Source organism: Nipponia nippon, unplaced genomic scaffold (genome assembly GCF_047370975.1).
Source record: "Nipponia nippon isolate SJK-2023a ecotype South Korea unplaced genomic scaffold, ASM4737097v1 scaffold_2, whole genome shotgun sequence".
NCBI lineage: Eukaryota > Metazoa > Chordata > Aves > Pelecaniformes > Threskiornithidae > Nipponia > Nipponia nippon.
Window position 1 is genome coordinate 57832445 of NW_028262336.1, and position 18257 is coordinate 57850701.

At 42.3% G+C, this 18257-nt stretch overlaps 2 protein-coding genes across 12 annotated transcripts in view; both read left to right on the top strand.

The window, feature by feature from the left end:
* Positions 1-11559, top strand: part of TUBGCP5 (tubulin gamma complex component 5) — a 30602-nt gene extending 19043 nt beyond the window's left edge. For 7 of the 9 annotated variants that reach the window (XM_087758542.1, XM_087758544.1, XM_087758543.1 and 4 more), the window contains 6 exons: positions 59-179; positions 1179-1357; positions 2136-2261; positions 2849-2937; positions 5348-5448; positions 6548-6686. In XM_087758542.1, the coding sequence (XP_087614668.1) occupies positions 59-179; positions 1179-1357; positions 2136-2261; positions 2849-2937; positions 5348-5448; positions 6548-6594 (663 nt within the window). In that variant the 3' untranslated portion in view covers positions 6595-6686. Of the gene's footprint in view, positions 1-58; positions 180-1178; positions 1358-2135; positions 2262-2848; positions 2938-5347; positions 5449-6547; positions 6687-6961; positions 7603-11541 lie in introns of those variants that run through there. The other 2 variants (XR_015704981.1, XR_015704980.1) reach the window with 2 other exon arrangements.
* Positions 6978-18257, top strand: part of CYFIP1 (cytoplasmic FMR1 interacting protein 1) — an 86561-nt gene continuing 75281 nt past the window's right edge. The window contains exon 1 of one of the 3 annotated variants that reach the window (XM_087758537.1): positions 6978-7020. The gene's annotated coding sequence lies outside the window, so the exon portion shown is untranslated. Of the gene's footprint in view, positions 7021-14790; positions 15085-18257 lie in introns of those variants that run through there. The other 2 variants (XM_087758540.1, XM_087758535.1) reach the window with 2 other exon arrangements.

An 18257-nucleotide genomic window follows, 5' to 3' on the forward strand; every position in this document is an offset into this window, starting at 1 on the left:
AAATGTTGTATTAAAGTGACTTACACTTTCTGTCTTGATTGTCCTCTCCTCTTCTTAGGTTCCTTGGCCTGTGGATATAGTTATAAGCTTAGAGTGCCAAAAAATTTACAATCAAGTTTTTCTGCTCTTACTGCAAATCAAGTGGGCCAAGTATAGTCTAGATGTTTTACGATTTGATGGTAAGAAACTTCTTCAACGAAAGATACTCTTAAAAACTTGTTCTGTGGTCTAGGAATATAAATAGTCTGCTGCTTTCTTCAGTAAGTAGTATAAACGAGTCAGAATTTTGATTCATGCTATAGAATATTAATGTCTTTTAGTTTTGCAAATTGGATATATTAAGCAGGGCATGTTTTTCACTTCTTTTCAGTGTCAGGGACAACACTATTGATACATTCCCTTTGTCTCTTTGGTTCAGGTCTAGTTAGTTATATTGGAAACTTGCTACTTCATTCTTCAAACCTTGCTGTTGAAAGAAGGTCTGTCTGCCACACCCTAATGTTCTGCTTTACGTACAGTCCAAGTTTTTATGAGCAATACCTTGCAAACAAGTTAAGAAAACAAGATGAAAAAATACTCTTAATTGAGATTGAGACAATAAGCTAGGTAGTTTGGAATACATACTCTAAGCTACAATTTCAATATTTGCGGATTGTAGAAAGAGATCTCTTAGTGTCTCCTTCACTAGGTTAACGTTTATACTCTTTTTCCATCCCATATAAAGTGGATACACACTTCATGTCCTAGAGAAATAAATTAGAAAGTTGATGGCTTCCTCTCTGTTTTGTACATCAGTTAAGTAATTCTCTTCCTAAAAGTTTGTGGTTTTCTACTATTTAAACTTTATGGGTATGGCTTTGTGCTTAAGTCTTTTCCCGTTTCTGGAGAGAGTATACACATTTTTTTTTAATGTAGATATTTTTTATCCTTTCACATAACTTTAGCTCTTAAGTAGCATTTCCTATTCTAGTATTTATCAAATTGCGCTGCACATATACTGTCAAACTATTCAGTATGTTGTTGCTGTATTTTAACACATCTGAATTGCAAGAAAAATCTTAGATCAGAATTGTGAGCAGAATAATAAGAAATAACAAATTTCAGTTTTAAAGTAACATTTTAGCTGCAGTTTGTCTTCATAAGCACTTCAATATAATACTCTTGCCTTTTCTTTTTAGAACTAGTCTGTGCTGCAGAAAACCCACAGGTTAAGGAAGGAACTTTATTAGAACAAGGAACGCTTCCTCTATTTGGATCACAAACAGAAAGTATAAAACAACAAATACATCGCATGTTCCTCTTAAGAGTGAAACTTATGCATTTTGTTAACAGCCTGCACAACTACATCATGACGAGGGTTTGTCTTGTATTACAATTTCATTTATATTAAGAACTTGTAACTAGAGATGCAGTACTAATTTTCCTTTAAAACATAAAAAACAAAAATAAAAAGCAAAATCTTAGTCTAATGTCCTTTCTGCAAAATGATTTTGAGCTAAACATATTTTGGTTTTAACTTGGCAGTTTTAAATCAGTAATTCTAAAAATGCTTTAGAAGTTCTACATGCATATGATTGATCTTTGGATATTACTAGTTCTTTTTGACTGTTTCTCCCAGTGCTAGATTACTGAAGCACAGTCATGTAAAAACAGGTTTCTGTAAGCTGTTACTCTCTTAAGAGCTATTATGCTTACAAAAGTGTAACTACAGACATTTTAGTTAAATGGATCCTTCTCAAAAATCTCTAGTACACAGATCCAAAAGTGTATACGTGACTTCTCAAATATAAAGGCAATGCCTGTAGATTCATATCTGCTCTACTATTGCCTTTAAAAAAAAATTAATATACTCCAAATCAGCTCCTCTAGGGATAGTCTGTCTGTCCTTGTGCAATGGCAATATTTTTATTTATATAAGGAATGTCATTATGCAGTTATGAGAAAAGCTTGAATTTTTTGCTGTTGATGGTATTTTGCTATTCATGGTAATTTGGATGGTGAGCCTAAAATTTGAGAGGGAAGAGTGAATGAATCAGGCAATTTTAGGCTCTTTAAAAAAATATATATGTATTAGAAGGGAGTCATAAGCACTTGTGTGCAACATGGTATTTAATAACTATGGTCTTCTTTTTAAGATTCTTCACAGTACAGGCTTGGAGTTTCAGCATCAGGTAGAAGAAGCCAAAGATTTAGATCAATTGATAAAGATTCATTACAGATATCTATCTACAATCCATGATCGCTGCCTACTGAGAGAAAAGGTGGGTAAAAAAATTGGCATATTTGATATATTGAGTTTAGCAGGACAAGAAAGTAGTTCAGTACTAATTATGCTGTCTATTTTGCAGTTCATACATACTAAGCAATATATAGGTACTCTTGAGGAAATGGTAGCTTTTCCAGAGTTAACAATGAGATCCCATTTCCCTTGCAAGTCTCAGCTCAATTCTGCCAAGGAGAGAAGATAAATTCTTTATACTGGATTTTACATGACTCATTTGTTTCTAAGAGACAGGAGGATTTGAACAGACTGAGGCCTGGTGATGTAATGAGGATTATACATACTGGTATGGCAGGAAATGGAGGTACACGGATAGCATTGTAGCCTTTTATGCCGCATGCTGTCTGTGCTTAGTCCTCATCGAAGTAGTCAGCTGCGAAATGAATTAGAAAGCAAATAGAAAACACATCTTAAATTTGGAAGAATCACCTTGTACTTAGGAGTTTGTTTTTACAGATCAGATTCAATGGCCTGGGGTACCTTTGTATTGCAGCTTAACAACGAAAATGATTATGCATAACAATGAATTTCTGACTGTTATTCCTTTTGTTTTAATTGTTATTTTAGGTGAGCTTTGTGAAAGAAGCTATAATGAAAGTGTTAAATTTAGTACTGATGTTTGCAGACCGTTGGCAGGCTGGTTTGGGGGCTTGGAAGTAAGTATACATACCTAAAATTCTACATGGTCATGATTTCACAGCTCAGAATATGATTTTGAGGTATTTTTTTGTCTGAAATAACAAGACTTCGCTCAGTGTTTAACAGCAGATACCAGAGGCTAATTGCTGTTTTTTAGCAAAAGTGAAATTTATATTAGGTAGAACTTAACAAGTTTCATGCACTTGTGTCAGTGTATGTTCAGTATTTTCTAACTAAAAAGGAAATATATAACTTCTAAGTGTTTGAAAAGATTGTAGAGCATAGCAAGAAAGAGGGTTTTCTGTTCCTTCATATTTGTTTGTAATGGTAAAATGAGAGGTTCACAGGTTTGGTTTATGATCGTGTTTCCTGGCGATGATTTAAAATTGTAGGCAGCTAGATGCTGACATTGATTAATTGGTTTATGAAAAGTTGGATTATTTAGTTTGGCCTTTGTTCTAGAAGGCAATAATTTTTTGTTTTTCTTTAGATTTAGATTTTTTTTTTAATCTCTAAACCTCCTTATTTTTCTAATCTGGGCTGTCCAAATTATAAAGCCTTTGTAAAAAATTTGTGGTAAAAAAGTGAAGCTGTTGAAGTCAATGAAAGTTCTGCCATTGACTTTGGAGTCAAGATTTTCATGCAGAATGTTTGATTCCATTAGTTCAAATGCTCAAATATTGTATTATTGGTAAAATCTGAGGTTATTTTTGGTCTGTCCTTTCCTAAAGTACTTTTTCTATAGAAACAAGCCGGGATGGGTGTTGTAGTTGGGATTTTTAGAAAAGATGTGTGCTTCCTTATGTGCCGTGATTGAAGTTAGAAACCCACCTGTAAATAAGATCTAATTTTTTTAGAATAGAATAGAACAGTTCAGTTGGAAGGGACCTACAATGATATCTAGTCCAACTGCCTGACCATTTAAGGCTGACCAAAGTATATTATTAAGGGCATTGTCCAAATGCGTCCTAAACAGTGACAGGCTTGGGGCATCGACCACCTCTCTAGGAAGTCTGTTCAGTGTTTGACCACCCCCTTGGTAAAGAAATGCTTCCTAATGCCAGGTCTAAACCTGCCCTGGCGCAGCTTTGAGCTGTTCCCACGCGTCCTGTCACTGGATCCCAGGGAGAAGAGCTCAGCATCTCCCTCTCTACTTCCCCCCCTCAGGAAGCTGTAGAGAGCCCTGAGGTCGCCCCTCAGCCTCCTTTTCTCCAAACTAGACAAACCCAAAGTCCTTAGCCGCTCCTCACAGGACATGCCTTCCAGCCCTTTCCCCAGCTTTGTTGCCCTCCTCTGGACACATTCAAGTACCTTCACATCCTTCTTAAATTGCGGGGCCCAGAACTGCACGCAGCACTCAAGGTGAGGCTGCACCAACGCTGAATACAGCAGGATAATCGCCTCTCTTGATGGGCTGTTATGCTGGATTTGATGCACCCCAGGATGCGGTTTGCCCTCTTGGCTGCCAGGGCACGCTGCTGACTGCTATTGAGCCTGCTGTCGACCAGCACCCCCAGACCCCTTTCTGCAGGGCTGCTCTCCAGCCACTCCTCTCCCAATTTATACCTTATACCTTTGCTTGTGTAACCTGCTGCTTGAAGGATGAATGATAGTGGGCAAGTCTCCAAGGCTATGTCTAACACTCAAGGGTTGATATATGGCCCGGAGGCCAGCAGGTGTGGACTGGCTCACAACCATATTTTTCAGGACTAATTCTCTTTGGCACAGATGCTACCTAGAACTTGGATCCCACTCTCCTGTGGCATTAGGAAGCTGCTATTTTTGGAGTGCTTTTCTGATTCGAAGTGTCAGAAATAATTTGTGAAGCTGTTGATAAAGACTGAAACTCAGGGCATGTGGATGCATGCCCTTGGATGTGGCAGGAAAAAGTCATAGCTGATGTAGTGTCATCTGCGTCCTCTTGGGAGAGGGGAAAAAGGAAAGGAGTGACTATTGTGAACTACATCTTCTCCCTCCTCTGGCAAGCACTGCCTGGCACAGTCCAAAGTGGAATTCTAGAGCTCGCTGACCGTAAAGCAGTGTGGGCGTCCCTGTTTTGATTGGCAGTGTAGGTTTACCCCAAGGAGCTCTGAAGCAATAGGGACCAGGAATGGCTGTCTTGAAATAGAAAGTTATGTAGGAATAATAGTTGTCAGTTGGAACCACACAGTTCCTCCTAGTCACTGCAGAGATTTCTAAGATCATGAGGCAACTATTAATGCCATTGTGATAGTGCTCAGATGCTCCTGTCAAAATTGCCTTTGTTTTCTGGAAGTAGTATACACAGGCATAACTGAAATATTATAAGTTCAAGCCAGAATGCTATGCAAAGAGTACTTTTGTCATTTACTGTGAAGTTTTGGTCATATTTTGAAGATAACATAGTGGCTAGTCTGTTAAGCATTCCTCTGTTAAACTGTTTCGTAGGATGGAATCCATAGAGAAGATGGAATCTGATTTTAAAAACTGTCACATGTTTCTTGTAACTGTTCTGAACAAAGCTGTCTGTCGAGGATCTTTTCCTCACTGTAAGTACATGAGGCTTTTCACATACCTGCACTTACTGGGACACAAGCTTTACTAGGGCTGTATTTACGTTTTAATCTGTTTTAATGTTCGTCAGTACGTCTTAAAGAATCTCATTTTGTGAGGTATTCAGGGGGACATGAAGCCTTACTTCTTAATAAGTTAACTTCATTATTTTTTAGAGTATTCGTGCCATGCTTTTTTTATGACAGCTGTCTTCAGTTTAGCTGTTTTCTTAATGAGGGGGTGCTGACGTAGCCAAGCAAGTGACAAGCAGTTTTCTAAACAAATGAATTAAATGAAGTTCTGGAGGGCATAGAAGAGCGTTCTTTTTGTTGTTGGATGATGGCTGTGATATATCTTGAGCAGATAAAATTTTAGTATTATGGTGCCTGAGCTGCAACTGCACCAAGATCTTGGCTTTGCCCATCTGTTGGAATTTACTTCCTTGGCAGCAGAAACAGCAGAAGACAACATGTCTGTGCTTATACTTGCAGCCTGATATTAGCTTAAGTTGCTAATCAGTGCCAGTTTGACTTAGGGCAGCAACTGCTGAATGGGCTTAGCTGGGATGCAGATGCATGTTCTAACAGGTTTCTACACCACGTGTAGATGTGGTGCTTAGGGACATGGTTTAGTGGTGGACTTGGCAGCGCCAGGTTAACGGTTGGACTTAAAGGCCTTTTCCAACCTAAACGATTCTATGATTCTACGAGAGGTAATATCTGACATCACTGCCACTCAGTCTACAAGACCTTGTCTGCAAGGACTCTCTCTGAGAATGGCTTACTGCATATAACCCCCCCCAACATTTTTTTTTTTTTGTGTACAGCAGTTAGTATCTCAAACAAAGGAGCTAATTTCTTATCCGTTCTTACCACCTGAAATAACTAATGGATAACTGATGATGACAGTGGTGAAATATTGTCTTAAAGTGTCAGAGATTCATAAAATGTCTTACTGTCTTAAATCCTGAAGTGTTACAATTTAAAAAATAAACTGGTATCTTCCTTTTAAACTACAGAATTTAATATTACAATAAATATTTGCAGATTGCTGCAAATGCAAATATTAACTACTTCTTTATGGTTTGGTTTGCAGTGGAATCTTTAGCTTTGTCACTGATGGCTGGCATGGAACAAAGTTAACACCTGAGTCCATTGAATTAATAAAGAACTGAAAGCAGCATTTATGTTGAAATTTCCGTATTAAAATCCTGTAAGCATTTTACACTCCAGTTTGAAATCTGTGTAGCTAAATGACGCTGATTGTTTGGAGCTGTGTAAAATATTTCAAAATGTAAATAATGTACAGGTATTTAAGTGTATTGGTTGTGGCAGTATTTTTCTCTGTATGTATATGCTTCAACATCAAAAAACATGTACAGTGTAAAATTCATCCTGTGTAAACAATCTTACTTGAAAATACAGAAAATGTATTTCATGCTGTAAAAAGTTTTTATTTTTTGTTTAATTATGAATAATTGCTGATTTACTTTTTCCATTAATTTTGCAGCTGTGAATAGGTCACAGGGCAGTGTGGAGTGGTGTGACTCAATTCTTATTATTCAAAAGGTTGGTTGAGTTAATTTTTGGCCTTTTTTCCTTTGAAAAAAGGCTAAGAAACATTCATCTTATTTGCTTAATGGTTTTTAAGTACTCTTTGGGAACAGTTATGACTTACAATAAGCTGATGTAAAAAAAATACAAGATTAGCTTATCAAAATGGATTATTGCAGACCATAAAATACCAATATTTTTTATGTTTTTATGGTGAAATGCTTACTAATTTTAGTGGTACCTCTTGTCAGTTTAAGTAGGATCGAGATCACAGTGTGTAATATATTAACTATTGGATTGTTGAGATGTTTCAGAGGCGGTCAGATATGACTTGACTGTTCTCCTCCTCCTAAGCCTTTTGCGAACAAACCTTACATGTAATAGCTAATCTCTTGTAAAGCGGTAGATTGTAATACAGAAGGGTACGTTTCTAGAGAAGTAAATGTGGAACATGTTTTGCACGAGATGACTTGCCCTGTCTCCTCCCCATGAAAATTTCTTTGTAATTCTGGCATCAGTACACCTGAATTTAAAAAGGGAAGATCTATCATAGCCATATACATATTTATTTATTTGAATAAATAAAATATTTAATAATTGGAATTTCATGGTTGTATGTGTTTCTGCTGAATTACAGTTGGTAACTTAAAGTTTGAGTGCTGTTTCTGCAAGGTAAACGAAGTATATTGCTAGCAACTGTGAGACTGTGTGGCTCATTATAAAACTCTTTTTTTTCAGGTGTGAACTAATAATTACTTTATATAAAAATGAATATTGGGTTTCTTATTTGAAAAGGAGATCTCAAAAGGTTCTTCCAAGTTGTAGCCATAAAATGTTTTCGGGAAAAAAATATATATATATATTTTTTTTTAAAAGTATAACACTGGGAACCTTTCTGCTGCCCTGTAACATGTTCTATTTTGTTTGACTGAGTGGAGGCTTTGCTTTAGAGAACATTATGTTTGTATTATCTTCTGCTACTGCATGACACACTTTTCCAAGTGGATGTTTTCTGTGGTAGGTAGACACCTATTAACAAAAGTAATTTGTACTTCCAGTTTACCACGGCTGGTTCTCATTTGAGATTCCATGTGATTGCATGTGGAGAAAGTGTATGTTCTTTATTAACTGTTTCTTGCTCATTCAGAGTAAAACTGAATAGCATACTAATAGTTTTAAAAGGCATACTTGTACTAGGAAGTTCAGTGCTTGTATGCACTGGTTCATAACCTTTTGAGTATATGTGTATGTTGTACTCTGTGCTTTTAAAAAAATCTAACAAGTGGTTGCTTTATTCCTCCTTTCTATACAGTGGTTACCTTCGGTGAAATTACTGCTTTTCATAGACTTACCTTGGATAACATTAGCTAGATAGGGGAGAAAAAATCCTTCAGCCCTTGAAACAATAATTCCTAGTAAATCCCTTTGCAGATTGTACTTATTTTACTTACTTTATTTGAAAGACCCTGTGCAAATGAAAGAATTTGCTGTTTCACCCAATTTCCTGCTTAGGAATTAACCTTGCGTTCTGCAGAGAGACTTCTGTGCACTTTGGAGGTGGGTGATGCCTGCACGCCGTTTTTCAGCCAGCTTCCAATATTTGTTGTGTTTGCCATCACAAAAGCACAGTGGAAAATCTAGCTCTGGCAAGTGTTGGCCGATTCTAGTCATGGACATCCTCCATGCTTAGCTTTTTGTGTGTCAGTAATACTCAGCTGGCAAATTCCCTTGAATGAGTCCGTCTTACGGCATCCCTTTCTCTTTCTTTAGAACCACAGAAAAATAATTCCTTTCTTCTAGTGTGCCTGTGATGCCACCAGAACCTTTTCATCGGTCCCCTGACAGTAGTTAAAGTGCCTATTTACCTGTTTGGAAAAAAGATGACTTTTAGTGAGGTTTGGGGTATTTTAGCTATTTATTTGCTCAGATTTCCTTGTAACGTTTTCTGATTTCTTTACAGAGCAGTGTTGTTACTTGGATTCTGTCCTGGGTCCATTCCTTCTGGGCATTTTTTTCACCCTCTTTCCAAATCCCTGTTTTTATCAGTTGTCTCTGAATTGATTTGAACCTTAACTTTTGGACACTCTTCCTCTTTGATGGAGGAGACCTAGCATTTGAGTATCCTTTACTTGTGCTTCTGGAATTTCAAGTAAGCAATTGCAGAGACGTTAGAAAAACGAGGCCTAATTTATTGCACGTGTGTATAGATTTAAGGGCATTTTGTCATAGTCTGTTGTTTTGTAAATTGTCAAGTCTAGCTAAAGGAAAGCATAAAAAAATACCCAGCAAAGCATGTAGAAACTGAACTTTCTAAGCTTCTAAGGGGGCATCCTCAAATTTAAAACAATATTTTTAAAAAGCCCACTAGGTGGCAGATTTTAAAATGTCAAGGGAATTTTTTTTATTAGTTGATCTCTTTCTGAGCTCATGGTTGTTGCTTTCATTACGTCAAAAGGCTAATCTGTATTTAAATGAAAAAAGGCATGTGTTTTCCCCTAAATATGTCTGATCTAAAAAGCATAGAATAAGAAATAATTATTTTATAGTTTAAAAAATCATTCTTGATTATGGAGAAGAGGTTTTAATGAATCATTGAAGGAGAAAAAACATAATCTGGTTTGTAGTCGTAGCCAGATTATTCTGGTCCTAGAGAACTTGAAACTAGAAAGAGAAAACACTATCTAGATCCTGGTCTCAGCCATATTCTTCTGTTTTACGCTAAGGCACGAAAAGGCCTGCTTGGGTTTTTGAAACATGAGAATAAGTACTGAAATGATGTGCAAGGGAGAAGTGAATGGCTTTAAAAAGCAGCACCGATACGGGTGGAACAGCAAGCATGGATTTGGGTGCTTAAAAGCAAGGATTTCATTAGGTGGTATTAGAGAAGATTATAATATTCACGGTACAGTGTTATGTCTGATGTCTAAAATTCTTTGGAAAAGAACACACTGCATTATTGGATGCTGTCACAGTTTCATCTATACTTCATTTCCGTCTTCATTTGTTCTCTTTAACTTCTGGGTGCACTCTCTCATAAAAGTTGCGGCACAGAAGCCCTTACCTGTCTGGCTCAGTACTTTTCTTCCTTCTCCTTTTCTTTCCTATGGGCTTCTATAATCTCTAGGCCACATTTTACCACAGATTTAGTAAACTCTCTAATGCTTTCTTTGCTGTTCAGTTTTAATAACCCCTAATTAACCGTTAGGTCCTTGAGGACGTTTGCTTGCGTCAAGCTATTGGTATCAAAAAAGTTAGCAACCAGTTGTTGATTTCATGGTTTCCATGGTAGCATGGATTAAAGATAGCATCTCTAAATTGTGGGCTGATATGTAAAACTGTAAAAAAAAAAATTTAAAAAAAAAAACCCTCTGATGTGCTTTTTAATCTTATTAGCTGTAGCGATTTACAGATTTTCCAGCTTTCCTCCTTTACTGTTTTGCACACTTACAGAAGAACCTTTCTTCACTGATACAGTGTATATTTATTGGATTGTGCAGTGTGCATTAATTGCTGGGAAGGCTGTAGGGGATCACGGGTCTTGGGATCTAGATAGCTAGTAAAGTTACCAGCATTAGAGGGGCAGGGCTGGGGTGAAGAGTGGGTGGGATGAACCGCCTAACATAGCACCCTAGTATCTGTACTGATGTCCTGCACGAGCAAAATGAATGCAATTTGTAATGGAATCAAGAAGAGATTTAATGCTTGTTCACGTCTGCCAGGGAGTTGGTGGGTGGACTCTGGGATGGCTGGCAGCACAGCGCGCAGCATTCTTGGAAAGCAGAGTGGGGGGACAGGGGTCCGTTTTACAGACAAAGAGTTAAATCCCTCTGAGTTAGCAGCAGCAGGTTAGTCTAGCATTTCAGGGAGCTGGAAGGCAGAACTAGGAGACCCTGCTTGCTCAGATCCATTTGAGAGAGTGGCGTTCAGCACTAGGAGGGAAATCGGCACCAGAGCACTGCACATGTTGCCGTGTCCTAAGGGCCATTTATGAGTGTGCTGCTCTTGGCAGCACGTGCTCTCAGGGGTAGGAGTCTGGCTTTTCCTGGACTGAGAGATGGGTGTGGGTGACCAGATCACTCTGCGTTTGTGTAAGGCTTTGTGAAGCGGAGAGCTCGTGGTAGGAGGGATGGTAGGAGTGACGTCTTTACATAGCTGGCCAGGCTTCCTGCTGTGGGCAGGTTCTCACTTTGAACTGGCTGCTCATTGAGACCTCTGAGACGGTTGCCGCTTTCTGCTCCGTCTCTTGCGCTTAAACTCTCCCGAGTGCTGTGCCCTTTGCATAGGTCCCTGTCTCCTCCTGAAAGCTGAAACAATGGGTTTGCTATACGTAGCGTGGAAGCATATAATCTTTTCGTAGCCTTGCTGTGCTTTAAACCATTTGCCACGTCTGACACAAAATGAAGTCTGTGCTGACTTCTTGCGTGAAAAATCTTGTCCGGTCCTTTAGACTATGGACAGGTGGCTGATAGGTTGCCAGAGGCTGGATTTAATTTTTTAACTCATTTATAGACAGTTACCTATTTTCTTTCTTTGTAGTTTTGCATGATGCCCTGTTCTTGGGGTCACCACGTCCATTGCCCGTCATGGCTTCGTAAAGACCTTTCTGTGTCAGGTCATGACAGTTTCCTGTGTTGCCTTACCTCCTTTCTGAGGATGAAAAGATCTCTGTGAACTCAGCGGGTAAACAAAAATAAATGAATAGCTAGATATACTATTAAGCTTAATAGCTAAAATATCTGAGTGGAAAGGTGCAAAACCAGAGAGTACATCAGCATCTTAGCAGACACCTCGTGGCAGGACCACAAGATTCCTGTTGAAGCTCTCGGGCTGCTGTGGAAAGGAACTCTTCCGTGGATTCCTGTGGACTCCTGCAGAAGATTTTCTTTCATTGACTTTAGATAAATACTATAAAGCCCAAAGAAAGAAATTAAAAATAAAATGAAAATACCTGGAATTCAGGAGAATTGGACTTGTGGGTGTCTGTGGCTAGCATAGCACCTTGAACAAAGGCTTTATCTAGTCTGCAGACAATTACAGTAAGCTTCTTAGTACCATATTATCTCATGTTCGTCTGGTTTAGGCGTAGGGTACATAAATTGCCAGGAGCATGATACATTAGTGTTATAGATTTCGCTAAGATTGACAGGCATGGGTTTAAATATCAGGTTTAAATAAATACCATCCAAGAAAGGGCTGTTTGAGATCCTAAGTCTAGCCATTGGCCTCATAAAAACCACACTTAGCTTCCAGTGGATAGGCGATCGGTTAATGGCTTGATCAGGAATATGTAGATACATATATCTTTAGCTAGGCCCAGAAGGCCTGCGTTCAGTGTGGCAAGGATAATTAAGAAGGATGGGTACAGCAGAGGGAGAAGCAGGTCGTGGAGACCTGCTGAATGCCTTTAATCAAGTACTGTCATTGCAGTACTTAAATTGCACAAAAGTGGAATGAGCAGGGAGTCATGGGGACATTACAGAATTGAATCGGGCAGCTGGAATGGTGTGACGTCGGCTCTTAAAATGGTTCTGATAAGCATGCCTCATGTTACATGAGAACCTACACATCCAGATGGTAAAATGTGATTGCCCTCTAATTCCAATGTCAAATAATAGAAAAGCAACACAAATCTTGACTAGCTGCATATCTTCATCAGTTTTTTTTTTACCTGACCTTATAGGTAGCTGTAAATTTGAGTATGGGAATGTTAATAAAGAGCAGATTGCTCCAGCAGTGGGGAAGTAGCTCCTTCGCCCACCCAGTTACTTTAGAAGGAGCCTAGCAAGACCTGGGCCATCAGCCAGTCCTCAGGACAAGCTGTTACTGCTGGGACAGTATCGTGCCGGTTGGCAGCATCTTGCTTTCATGGAAAGCAGCCGCTCCTGGCACCAGGTGGCTTTTGGCGAGTAGGGGAGCTGCGGTGGCAGTCTGGCGCAGGAGCAGCACGAAGCGTCACCCGTCCGGGGGCGAGCTGCTGTTGGTCGGATCTTGCTGGGAGCTCTTGGCTTTGCTTGGAGGTAGTTCCCTGTCCTTGCTGCTCCGTTGTGGCTTGATAACGGAGGTCTCGCTGCTGATGTAGGCCAAGTGGCTGCGTTAAGACGAGGCTGTTTTGAATTTGCACTCGGCCAGGACAAGGAAACAAAACCAATCCTGTGTTACAAAGGCGAGTTATTCGTTAGCGAGCTCGTTGCCCCAAGCAGGGCTTGTGGAAAAGGGCGTAGCATAGATTGCATTGGACGGTATCAGCTGTCATTTTAGGAACAGAAGCATCCGGCTCTGGTTGTGTGTTATGGTTTTGGCTGAGCTGGGTTTAGAAGCTAGGCTGATAAGGAGCTGTGATGGGTGAAATTCAGTCATTTGGTATGTGCACTTGAAATGCTTATGAATGTGTACAAACAGTCAGAGAAGAATAAGCAGCCACATCCTAGAAAAGGAATCGTTTCATAGAAAAGACTGTATTGCAGTGCTGGGAAGAATATGACTGTGAAGACGTGTCTGTGATATGGTGAAATGGTAACAATAACATTTTGCAATGATGCATAACTTCACAAGCTGTGGGAATTCTTGATGATATGGAATGGGTGGCATAATTGGATTAGAGAGTACTTGAAATAATGAGAATTAGGGGGTTTAGCAACTTATTCCCGCTTTCCAAAGGCTTTCTTGTAGATGCCATTATAAAAAGGCTACTTAAGGAAACCTAATACAGTGGACACTTACTTGAAAGAAAACAGTAGATGAAGTAAAGGACTAATTATTCTGTTCTCAGCACAGAAAGCGTTAATAGCACGGTGTCCCACTAACAGCTGTTGAAAACAGAGACCTAAAAGTGCTTGCTACAGCAATACTGTGTAGCTTGCTGATGATGAGAGAGGGTTTTCAAGAGTAAATAAAACGTTGGATGCAACTTAAAGCAGTGAAATACAAGCAAATAAGCTTTGAGGAAAAATTGTTTGGAAGTTCCCGTGCACTCAACCCACTCTTAACCCCTCCGTATAGTATGTTTGTGGATTCTGCCTGCCATAAAATAGTGGATGGAAAGAACAATCTTGACAAAGTTTAGTGGAAAAGAGCTGGCAGTTTGATTTTTGTGGTGCAGCATCAAGTTCGTTAGATGAATCTTGAAGAAATAAAAGAAAAACAGAACTTGAAATGGGGGAACATTACATGAAAAAGGTAAGCGAAGTTTAAAATGAGCAAGTGTATTCGTGTTTGTTGTGTCTTACGGGAAGGTAAAAGCGGGAGGTTGTCAGCGGGCAGTGGAAAGCAGCCGTTCTCGCTTTTTTCTGTTTTTAGTTTCAGTGAACGGTGGCGTTTCGATAGGAGAAGGGCCTGCATGGGCACCCTCTAGAGGACATTCGCTTCTTCGCGGCCGGGTCCTCGCCCCCGCTGCTGGGCGCTCTCCCTCGCCGTCCCGCCGGGGCGGTGCGGTGGGGGAGCCCCGGCGAGCGGTGCGGCCGCCCCGGGCGCTGGGCTTCCCTGCGGCGGCGGCGCTCGCGGCCGCGCGGGGGGCACCCGAGCGGGGGCCTCTGGGGGTCGTTCTGCAGCATCGGGCTTTCCCCACGGCCGCCGTTACACGTAGATTTGTCGTCTTTTATATAGATTTCCCTCTGCGGATGGCACGGAAAAGGTCGCTTTCATTAAAAGCGAAGAGGCGGATCCCAGCCCGGCGGCCGAGCGCGCAGCTCTGCCGCCTGCGGCGGCCCCGGGACGGCTCCCGGCTCCCCGGGAGGAGGAGGAGGAGGAAGAGGAAGAGGAGGAGGAGCCGGAGCCGGAGCCGGGGCCTGCCGGGGGGGAAGGGGCGGCAGGTTTGGGATGAGGCGGGAGGAGGAGGAGGAGCTGGAGCGGCAGGAAGGGTGTTTCCCTGCGCAGCTCCCGGTTGAAGTGACTCAGACAGGAAACTCCCCGCCAGGCGCGGCCCAGGAGCGGAGCCGCCGGGCCGACGCGACCCTCGGCGGCGGCGGCCGGGCCGGGCCGGGCCGGGCCGAGCGGAGCCCCCGGGCGGGCGGACGAACGGAGAGAGAGACGGGCCCCTCCCGCCGCCGGGCAGCGCCGTTCCCGGGAGCCGGCGGCGAGCGGGTAAGCATCGCTTCCCCGGGCCCGGAGCGGCCTGCCCGCGGGGCGGGGGCCGTCCCTGCGGCGGCGGCGGCTCCGCCGCTTCGGGTGCGGCTTCGCCCCCCTCCCCCGTTGATAGGCGCTTCGCCTGAGGCGCCGGGCGGCTCCGCGCACCTCTCGCTAGTGACCGCGACGCGGTGCGCTGGGTTTTGGTTTTTGTCCCCCCCGCTCGGTTTCTGCTGCTCCCCCGGCTGACCCCCTCGCAGCAGGCTGCGGCCCGCCCAGCTGCCGGGCCTCCCCCGGGGGCCGCCGGCTTCGAGGTGCCGGTGGTGCCGCCGCCGCGGAGGCTCCCGCTGCTCGGGCGGGGCCGGGCCCCGGGGTGCCGGGCGTCGCCTCAGGGGCGCTGCTGTGGCGGGGCGGCGGGCGGGAAGGGTCGGGCGGCGGCCTGGCCGGGCGCGGCGAGGCGGCGGTCGGCGGCAGGCGGGCAGGTGGCCGCTCCCTCCGGCGGGCCCGCCGGTGGGCAAAGCCTGCGGCGCGGCTGCCTAAAAGCCAATTCTAGTCTCTTCTTCTGGGTGCGGGGTCTGAATTGTTCGCTCTCAGGCGTAGCCCGTGTGTCTGTAACACGGGGGGGGTCGGAGTTGTGCTTCCTGGGCTGTCCTGAGCGGATTAGATGGGGAAAAATAAAAGTAAAAAGCCCTATCCAAGTTCCTCCCGCTCTTCAGAAGAAGGAGATGATCTAGTGTCCGTCTAAGGACACAGAGTAACTTCCTCTTGAGGAAGCTGAGTTTTATCCAGTTAAAATAACTGTGCTGTAGTGAGAGCAGCAGCGTAAGCACGGAACTCCCCGGATGGATGGTCAGGTACCCCGTCCCTCTCCGGCCCGTCTCTGACGGGCAAAGAGATGAAGGCAGACGTGCACTTCATCTCTGTGTGCATGTTCCTGCAGTTCAGCAGCGGCTCTGCCAGTCGTCTTCGCCTTCCACTGCCTTCATTTTTATTCCTGCGCCGTTTGATGACAGGTTGGAGTGGCGTTTGGACGCGTAGATGGTTGGTTGCGCCAGGGAGGCTGCTCGGAAGTTGTCCTTGCGGGATGTAGCCAGTCTGCCCGAAGTGGTGGCTGGAGAGCGCGCGTTGGAGGGGGAGGAAAGCTGTCTGGAGGAATTTCTCCTTAATTAGAAGGTCATACCACGCTTTGCTGTAAACTGTGGGAAATGGGAAGCTTCGGCTAATGAGCAACTCCAGTCCTCACTGCATTCCAATTACTTATTTGCCGTAACTTTATTATAATAAACTCACTGAACATGTACACGTGCAGTGTTGCTGGTTAGCATGTTTTTCAAAGTAGAACTTCTAATAACACCGTAATGCAATTCTGTGATCTCTGGATTAAGTTTATATTAATTGCACTTACACAAACTGTTTTATGCTACGACCGAGTATCTCTGAGCTATATGCTAGAAAATGCCGCTAGTCCTTACTTAAGCATTCTGGTTCTTGGCTTTATTTGAGTCCTACTTTTACCTTTTAAAAACTTTTTGTCATTTGTAAGCACGAAGTTTCTCCTGATCTACCGTGAAAGGCTCTTTAAGCATTCCCAGACAACTGGTCTGTGAAGTCTGGCTGGTGTAGGCAGCCAGTGTCTGTAGCTGCCGGGAAGGAGGAGGAGGAATTTGGAAGCAGCCTGTACAGCAATGGGTACAGCAGGAAGGCTTAGTCCCAGTATCGTCAAAGCTTGTTCAGCTTGTCCTCTTAGAAATGTAGAGTAGGCTTTCTCTGCAGCAGCTTGATTTTTTTTTTTTTTTTTTTGTAAAGGATGATGTGATTGATGGAATGTCTCAGTTGTGCTTTGTGGTTTTCAGATTGCTACACCTAATTTTTTTTTTTTTTTTAAAGAGTAAACCTCTCATAGTCTTAGAAAAATAAGCAAGAACCCTGCCCCCCCAGCTGCTGAAGATGAGTAAGACTTTGTGTGTTTTGTTTACAGACCTTGGGTTTGGTCAATTCCTGTTGAGAGTCATGATGAGGAGAGTGGAGTGGTGTTTGAAATGTGTTCAGTAGTGTTAACTTAAAACTTCTGAGTTAATAGATATCACAATATTTAAACCTAAGTGGAGCTGAATTACATAAGTTGTTTAAAAAAAAATAAAAATCTACGTTATAAGAAAGGGAATGTTCCACAAATAATCCAGACTTTTCGGTTCTTAACTCCTGAATGTGTGAATTACAAAAGCTGGTAGTCCTTTAGTGATGTATGTGTAAGATCCAAAGTGTTCATTAACGAAATTCTTGTTTCTTCAGTTTGCCTTAGGTGGAAGTCAGCCCCTGGGCTCGAATCCACAAATTCTCTTGACCCATTACACAGACTTTAAAGTGTAATTAAATAATTAACAGATATCTGTTCCAGCTACGTGTTTTATGTTAGAAGTTTGTCTGATATACTCTTTAGTTTTGGTTAGTACTTTGTTTATTCATTTTGCGAGAGAGGTGCCTTGGAAGGTGGCTAGTTCCCGAGGGCAGGTTTCACAATCTTGTCCTAACTCTCTTCTTGGAATCATCCAATTTTTATTTTTTGTTTTGTTTCTCGAAGGCTTCCAAGATATTCAGGCTGAAGCTTCAGGGTGGTTGGATTGGAGCTGCAAAGTTGAAACAAAAAGGTGGAACAAAAAAATCCCTGCAAAGCTCCTTTCCTTGGATTCAGTTTTATTCGTCCTTTGGCCTGAAAGCTGCTAGAATCGCTTGCAGTGCTATACAAGAGAGGATTAATTTTAGCGTAATTTCCACACGTTTTATGTGCCATCAAGACGGTCTCATTTTACAGTTGTTGCTCTGCCTTCTCCGGGCAAGTTCTTCATGTGGTTCCTTTACTGCACCAACAAGGAAAGTAAACTTTAATGTCAGGCGGCATAGTATACTGTAGGGAATCAGAAGTCAGGTGTATGATTGACTTGGCTTCCCTTGAAACAGTGACAGTGCAAGTTTCTGAATTTTTATTGTTTATATATTTTTAAATAGCTGTAGTTACTATGGCAAGCCCCAACTTAGTAAGCAATTATTCTTGAACCAAATTAAGCGCTTGTTTACCTAGGGATGCTGCAGGAGCTGGACACAACCCAAGCGTGAATGGCCAGTGAAGTGGTTCGGGTGGATCCATGCATGCAGTTGGGAATGTGATTCATTTAAACAGTCCTGAGCCTCCA